This window comes from Oncorhynchus kisutch, linkage group LG15 (assembly GCF_002021735.2).
Source record: "Oncorhynchus kisutch isolate 150728-3 linkage group LG15, Okis_V2, whole genome shotgun sequence".
Lineage (NCBI taxonomy): Eukaryota > Metazoa > Chordata > Actinopteri > Salmoniformes > Salmonidae > Oncorhynchus > Oncorhynchus kisutch.
The window spans coordinates 33,747,312-33,755,656 of NC_034188.2; the positions used below are offsets into that span (position 1 = coordinate 33,747,312).

General features: G+C 47.8%; 1 protein-coding gene across 5 annotated transcripts; it reads right to left on the reverse strand.

Moving 5' to 3' along the window:
• Positions 1–2,118: 2,118 nt before the first annotated feature.
• On the reverse strand, positions 2,119–8,021 carry LOC109905213 (zinc finger protein with KRAB and SCAN domains 1-like). Of its 5 annotated transcripts, none has more exons than XM_031790181.1 (5): positions 7,688–8,021; positions 6,755–7,127; positions 5,663–5,862; positions 3,937–4,054; positions 2,119–3,667 (listed from the first exon to the last, which is right to left on the reverse strand). In XM_031790181.1, the coding sequence occupies exons 3-5, from the start codon at positions 5,789–5,791 to the stop codon at positions 2,568–2,570; spliced, it is 1,347 nt and encodes a 448-aa protein (XP_031646041.1). In that variant the 5' UTR covers positions 5,792–5,862; positions 6,755–7,127; positions 7,688–8,021; the 3' UTR covers positions 2,119–2,567. The 5 variants fall into 5 exon arrangements, with proteins under 5 accessions (XP_031646041.1, XP_020358057.1, XP_020358058.1 ...); XM_020502468.2 differs by having other exon boundaries at positions 2,119–3,670; positions 6,772–7,127; positions 7,688–8,020; XM_020502469.2 differs by having other exon boundaries at positions 6,772–7,127; positions 7,688–8,019.
• Between the last annotated feature and the right edge of the window lie 324 nt (positions 8,022–8,345).

Sequence of the window (8,345 nt, forward strand, 5' to 3'; positions counted from 1 at the left end):
CTGTGCCATGGCCCTGTGGACCAGAATGTGGTGGAGAGCCAGGTGGTGCTCCAGGACTACACCAGCTCCTCCTATACTAATGGCCACCCCAACCCCAGCCTGCACCACTAAGGCCCAGAGGACCACCTTCACCCTCAGCAATGTGGTCCCTCAGCGGGCAGCCTCAAACTCTAGGCCCCTGGGCTCAGCTGGAGGTTGAGATTAGGGCCCGGATGGGTGATTACTGCATGGGGCCGGCGTATGTGTTGACACTGCCATACCTCTCTGAGTGCTGGATGGCTAACCGGGTGGTCTGCCCACTGCTGCCCCTCCGAAAACTTTAGTCTCCCCGCCTGAGACTCTACTTTCCATCATATTCCGCTGTGGGTCGGAACGACCCTCAGAGTGGAGATTGGACCGGTGGACCCCCAGTCAAAGGCATCTGTTCGGGGGTACGATGTGAGGCGGTTGGCCCTGGACACCGTAGGGGAATATTCTACACCATCCACATCAGCCAGTTTCACACCCAATGTCGATGAGCAGGTATGTTAGTAAGATAATTATGGTCTGTCCATAGTCAGTGAAAAATAAAATGCTAGCGTTTCCTCCCCAGTTACAGTGCACACACACTGAACACTAACCTGCTTAAATGGTTGCTAGAGAATATGTCTCGTGAAAATGGAGGACATGCGTTGAATAATTACGCAAGCAAAGATGAAAGCAGATAAAACATTTTTTTAAAGTATTATAACCGCATGTATGAAAAAACAGAGCGTCTCAGCTGTGAACGGAATCTTCTCCAAATACAAATGACACCTTTGTTCACATGCAGCTTCTGTGTCAAGGTCACTGATAAATGCAAATCACAGACGAGGTTACCTCGGGTTGGTCTTTGCTCTGGTACAAGGACCTAGAGCAGCTGATGTGTACACATTTCCTTTAGTCTGTAGTCCACCGCCAATTGTTGTGTGTGTGTGTGACTATATGACTACAGAAGTTTGTACTTCTGTAAGGAGAGATGGAGAGCATTAAGTTAGTCTGATTAATCAGGCTGTACATGTTATATACAGCCTGAAACTAATGCCTGTAAAATCATGGAAATGTTCCTTACAAGCCAGAATGTCGAATTAGATCACACTTAAAAACTTACTCTACCGGTTTTTCCTTCAGCTGCTTGAGACAAAATATCCACAGGAAAGTGTTGTTTATCTGACTTTTTAGAGCCCGTACTTTGGTTTGGCACCAAGGTAAATTAGTTTTATACTGGATATTCAGTTCTCTCGTCAATAGCTATTCAACCAGTCATAATGAAAATGGTACTGAAAACAGTGGATGGAGAACAATACACATTTTTGTATCGAATTATTCTTTTGAATATTGAAATCAGAATTTTTAAAAAATTCACACAAAAGGTGTTGATTGTTCTCCATCCTCCCCAGATTCAAAATATAAAATGTTTTTCATAGCTATTGACAGAAAATCAAATATCCAACATAAAACCATATACCTACCACAGGTTGGTGGCACCTTAACTGTGGAGAACAGGCTTGTGGTAATGACTGGAGCGGAATGGCAAATAGTCTCCAGGTGTTAAGATGCCATTCCATATGCGCTGTTCCAGCCATTATGATGAGCTGTTCTCCACTCAGTAGCCTCCTGTGATACCTACCTATACTACCTGCTTGTAACAGAATCAGTGTAATGAATACACCCCAGATCTCCAGTTGAAGCTCCTGCATGCTTGGACTTGTAGTTTATGTATCTCCCCCACTGTGGTCTTGAACAAGACGTCCACGATTAAAGCAAGCTGTGACGAAGTCGATATCGCTAGTTTCTGCCAGTGCCATACTAGTGAATGGATACGATTCCAGAACGTTATCAGTAGGTGTTGCTGTCACTAAGTTGTTGATACAACGACTCATTTTCCCTGGCTGGGTTTGGCTCGAGCATTTGGCGAGTCATATGGCGAGTCACCTAGCGTCTAAAATCCTAATGACACCAACAAGAAGTAATCTGTTTGCTAAAGTAGCACCAAAGTAGTATACAAAATTCCAGCTGGTCTGGGGGGTAGGCACAAAACCAAACAAGTTCTAGCTGAAAGACTGTGGCAATTGACAGTATATGAAAGGAGACCATTGGTCACTGAATAAAGTCGTGTTTATTCCTGATAGATAATACAGAAAACAAACGAATAGTACAAAATACCAAAATTGTTATCGTCCTCATTGATAAAGTCAAAATACAAGGCCATGATTGATGTATTCAAAGTGAAAATACTAAATTTCATAATATAAAGATACAATGTACATTTGAGAAACATACAAAACACACAAGTTTCTCCATATTCAATTTGACATCTCAACCTGGATGACCGTCCTTGCCTTTTTTTTTGGAGTAGGTAGAAGTTGTCCCTAACCACTGATACAAGGTCAGAGCTTTAGACTGCATTTCTATTGGTCAACTTCAGGATTGAGGCCAGGGTAAAATGATCTTAGATCTGTTAGGGACTTCTACCGTGAGCAGGAATTTCTTTCAACCCCCCCCCCCCCCCCCCCCCAAACAAATCATGGTAAATCTCAATTATCAAACTATAAAAAGCACTCATGGTTTTTGAGCTGCTCTGGTTCGCTGAAGCCTTTCCCACACTGAGAGCACTGGTGGGCGCTGCCGGCCTTGTCTCGGTCTCCACTGTGGATCAGCTGGTGTCTTTTCAGGTACTCTACTCTGCTGAAACGCCTGCCGCACACCTCGCACCCGTACGGACGCTCGCCCGTGTGGATCCGCTGGTGCCTCTCCAGGTTGCTTAGGCGACTAAAGCTCCGCCCGCACTGTTGGCAGCGGTGTGGCCTCTCTCCAGTGTGAACCACCTGGTGCCTCTCCAGCGAGCGCGAGTGTGTGAAGCCCTTCCCACAGAGCTCGCAGCGGTGGGGCCGCTCGGCCGCGCACACACACTCGTGGTTCTTCAGGGCCCAGGCATGGCTGAAGGCGTGGCCGCATGAGGCGCAGGGAAACAGGGTGGCCTCCGTCCCTCCCTGCAGGTGAGTGTCCCCCAGGGGGCAGGGGTGCTCCTCCAGCTCAGCCTCGTTGGCAAAGCCCCCGCCGCACTGCGTGCAGAAATGCATCAGGTCTCCGGTCTCCTCCTCACCACTGTCATCCACGCTACCCGGAGCAGATGGGTGATGCAGGGCCTCATCTGAGCCTCCCTGCTCCTCCATCCCCTCACCGTCCCTTGGCCTCTTGGGCCAGCGTGGCTGCAGCACTCCTCCAGCCCCCCCTGGCAGTGCCCTCTCACCTTCTTTCAAACGGGCACCAGGACCCTGCAGGGCATCACTAGAGTCCCTCTCTGAGGGTGTGGGACTCCCCAGCGCCCCCTCCTGTTCCAACCCATCCAGACCAATGTACTTCTGGCCCAGACTGAACTCGCTGCCTGCTATGACTTCCAGGTCAGGGGTCATGGAGCCATGGTTGGAGCCTGCTGTGGGAGGGATCCTCAGGGCTGCTTGCTGGCGCCCCCTCTCTGCCCTCAGGGCCGTCTCCAGCCCACTCAGGTCCTCCACGCTCAGCACCCCCTCCGACACCTCTGTTGGAGGGGACCCCACGTCCCACTCCTCCTCATCCCCCTCTTCATGCCTTAGGGCTGAGGGTCGCTTCAGGGCCTCCTGGGCCATAGGGCTGAACTCCATGTCTCCTACTGGGCAGAGAGATGGAGAGAGAGAGGGTCTGTTAGAGGAGCAGTACTATGAAGGCACATGCAAACAATGTACTGCAGACAACACTGTACTGCAGACAACACTGTACTGCAGACAACACTGTACTGCAGACAACACTGTACAGAGCCAAAGGCGTTAACAAGTGTCCTGTGAAACCTACAAGAAAACGTCAGCATTCCCATTGGGGTTATTGCTCTATCCAAGAGTTGTTGTAATCATGTTTTTGGTTCCGAGCTGGTGTCAGTACCTTCGCTGTGGTTTCTGGATCCAGTATGGCGGTTCTGGTTGGGCGGGTCCATCTTGAGGGCTTCCTTGATCAGCCGCAGAGACGCAGGCTGGTAGCCCCCCTCCACCACATCACTGGACTACAGACAGAGCAAAACTAACTACATTACCCACAATAGACTACAATACAGTAACATTAATGCAATGCAGAGTTCACTAGCACACCCAGCATTTCATGTAAATACTTATGAAAGTGCACTTTGCAAGTATCCCAAAGAACACTGTTCAAGTTTTACACTGGGCATTTTCTGTAAACGTACAATGTTTAGACAGTTTAAGATGACATGAAGACAATTGTATTCTTTAAGTCACCTGGTAGAATACACAACTGTTCCGTCCTAAAATGATATTCATGTTTAGGGTCTACAACGTTCTACACTTGAGTGCAATTTCTGAACAAGCACTTCTGCACCTGAATATCAAATCAGTGTCTTTCCAACATCCACGCCATCTACCAGCACTGCTGCAGTTTGTCAGTCACACAACCACAGCAGATGAACATTGTATCTGCGTGTGGTGAGACTGAGAACATTGTAAATATAACAAACTTCACTGAACAAAAATATAAAACGCAACATGTAAAGTGTTGGTCCCATGTTTCATGAGCTGAAATAAAAGATCCCAGAAATGTTCCATATGTGCACAAATAATAATAATAATAATATCCCTGTTAATGAGCATTTCTCTTCTGGCAAGATAATCCATCCAGTTGACAGGTGTGGCATATCTAGAAGCTGATTAAACAGCATGATCATTACACAGGTGTACCTTGTGCTGAGGCCAATAAAAGGCCAATAAAATATGCAGTTGTCACAATGCCACAGATGTCTCAAGTTGAGGGAGCATGCTGACTGCAGGAATGTCCACCAGAGCTGTTGCCAGAGAATTGAATGTTCATTTCTCTCCCATAAGCCAACTCCCACGTAGTTTTAGAGAATTTGTTAGTAAGTCCAACCGGCCTCACAAGCGCAGGCCACGTGTATGGGGTCATGTGGGAGAGTGGTTTTCATATGTCACCATTGTGAACAGTGCCCCATGGTGGCGGTGGGGTTATGGTATGGGCAGGTATGAGCTACAGACAACACAACCGCATTTTATTGATGGCAATTTGGATTGCACAGCGATAAAGTGACGAGATCCTGAGGCCATTCATCCACCACCTCATATTTCAGCATGATAATGCACAGCCCCTTGTTGCAAGGATCTGTACACAATTCCTGGAAGCTGAACATTTCCCAGTTCTTCCATGGCCTGCATACTTACCAGACATGTCAGCCCATTGAGCATGTTTGGGATGCACTGGATCAACGTGTATGACATCGTGTGCCAGTTCCCACCAATATCCAGCAACGTCGCACAGCAATTGAAGAGGAGTGGTACAACATTCCACAGGCCACAATCAACAGCCTGATCAACTCTGAGAAGGAGAACCAGATACTGACTGGTTTTCTGATCCACACCCAATTTTTATTTTTTTAAGTTATGTGACCATCAAATGCATATCTGCATTCCCAGTCATGTGAAATCCATAGATTAGGGCCTAATGAATGCATTTCAATTGACCGGTTTTACTTATTTGAACTGTAAGACAGTAAAATCTTAGAAATTGTTACATGTTGCGTTTAGATTTGTGTTCAGTATAGTGGTCTCCGATGCAGTGACGTTGTGTAGGACATATTCAGACTCACCTCCTCTTTGATGTTGTCCATCTCCTCCCCCTCTCCTGAAACACAGCCCCCCTCCTCCTCCAGTTCTCCTTCCTCCCCGGGGAACTGAATGAGGTACAGCTCGCGTGCCTCCTTCCACCCTCCCCCCATTACTACCCTGGCTGCTCCTCCTTCCTCCTCCCCCGCGCCTCCCAAGGCAAGGCCCAGCGTCTGCTTTCCTCCTGTGGAGGATGGGGTGAGGAGGAGGGAGCATTAAGGAAAGAGTGGGAGGGACAGAGCGGAGCGATGATATAAATAGAGGGGGAAGGGAGAGAGCATTATGAAGGAGAGGAAGGGAAGCAGGGAGAGGAGGAGGGATGGCAGGGAGCGGGAGAGAGGCAGAGGGGGGCATGAAGGATGGAGGGGAAGCAGGGAGAGGAGGAGGGATGGCAGGGAGCGGGAGAGAGGCAGAGGGGGGCATGAAGGAGAGCGGTGACAGAAGTGGAGAAGTTGGGGGAAGGGAGAAAGCATGTTGAAGGAGAGCGGGAGGAGGAATGGCATGGCGCAGGAGAGAGCATGGAGGAGAGGGGTGCATTGACAGTGGAGGAGTTGGGGGAAGGGAGAGAACATGAAGGAGAGGAGGCAGAGTAGGGAGAAGGAGAGAAAGCGTGAAGGAGAGCAGAGGGGGTGGGAGTGAAAAGGGGCGAGGAAAGCAAATAGAGAATTGGAGGAGGTGGAGGCAGGGAGAAGGAGAGGGCAGGATGAAGAGCAGGGAGGGAGGGAGAAGGAGAGAGGTCGTGATGAAGGAGAGCGGAGATAGGAGTGGGGGAGGTGAAAGATAGAAAATGAAGAGGAGGAGGTGGGGGAGGGAGAGCGGAGGAGTAGAGAGAAGGAGAGATGAGACAGCTCAGCCTCTGCCAGATGGCTTCCAACAGAACAAGCACCTCTTCACACAAGCATTACAGGCTTTCGACTTAATGGTACACAAGAAAATCAACTTGTATTGATGTGATATGCAATCACATAACATTTCAATCATAATCTGATGAATGATGTTTAATGTCAGTTTAATACATATGGAAAAACAAATACATAAACTACTTTATGGTCCGTGATGCTTGTGGCTGTACTTACTAAATATGAACACTTACGAGGCACTTCAATTTTCCGCTTTTTCCGCCCACCGTCCTCAGACACTATCAAACCAGCATTGCGGCGATTCTCTGCCCACCCCATCCCGTACTTGCGTTCATTTCTCAGTTTGTTCTCCGTCAGTCGGAGTCGGAGTTTTAGAGCGTCCATTTCCTTCCTGTTCAGCGATATTTCCACCAGATAGTCATTCACCGTGTCCTGGAACAGTTTGGTGATCTCGCACACCGATGCGCGGATCAAACTGTCCATGACTGAGGTTAGGTGGGTCTGGAACGTCTCCACCGAGTCCGCCATGGGTTCGCTGCCTTGGCGATCACACGATGGATATGGGAAACTGGACCAGGCAGATATTCAACTGAAACACGAAAAGTAATAGCTAGAGTTGACCGTTACCAAGTCACATTATCAGTGAGTGACAACCGTACGTCAGTCAGCAGCATCATACATACCTGTAATTAAACCAGTAGCTAACTTCTGAATTATTATAATTGTTCTAGTTAGTAGCCTAGCTACTCACTACCAACAAATACAGCAGTTGAACAAGACAGCCTAACGTCGTATGGCGTGAGGAAAAACAAGTAGCACACCGTGAATGTGAACCCATCTTTACCGCGCGACCGAGCTACCACACTTGAGGTTTAGCTAGCTAGCTAACGTTAGCTTGATTGCTACCAAAAGCTTTATAAATCTAGCTAACTCGACGACTATTACAACACCACTAAGGCTAGACCATACTATGTAGCAACACTAACGTTTACAGTACAAAGCTACCTACTTAACGATCGTCGCTATCCGACCTTGTAAAGCTTCCTTCTTGAATACAACGCTAGCTAGCTCGCTAACGTTAACCTACAGCTCAAGCACATATTTGGCTCAAGTGGCAGCTAGGCTAGTAATTCTAGCTAGCGTACGTACCGTGCAGTCGCTGAAATCAGGCTGACGAACCACCGTTTGTTATAAACGACAACCGATACGTATGAACACTGTAGATAAGCCAAGCGTCAATATGACAAAGGAAAAATAGATCCAACTTTATATCCTCCCTTCCAAGCACCGTTGAGGACATTGCGCATGCGTAGTAGACATTACCGTATACAACCACATCCTAAAAAATGTCATTTTGAGGCGAAGCATGGGTTTAGACGATTGACGTATGTAACACATGGATTGCTGACGCTATGTATTGGCCACTATTCGGACATATTGGCACTCCCTAGGTCGGAGGAGCAGTCCTCCATAGAGCCTCACAGTGGAGGTGTCATAATACCCATAAAACCTAACGGTCAAACAGGGAAATGGACCTAGAGCTAGAGGCGTCACTACGGACCCGGGTTTGATCCCGAGCTGTATCACAACCGGCTGTGATCCGGAGTCCCATAGGGCACCGTCTGGGCTAGAGGAGGGTTTGGCTGGTGTAGGCCGTCATTGTAAATGAGAATTTGTTCTTAACTGACTTGCCTAGTTAAATAAAAGGTTTTTAAAAATAAAGAAAATATGGTTCCAATCGTTTTTCCACCATTCATTTTCCCATAGGACATTTTAGAATCACTTAAAATAAGGGTTGTGTTTCGTG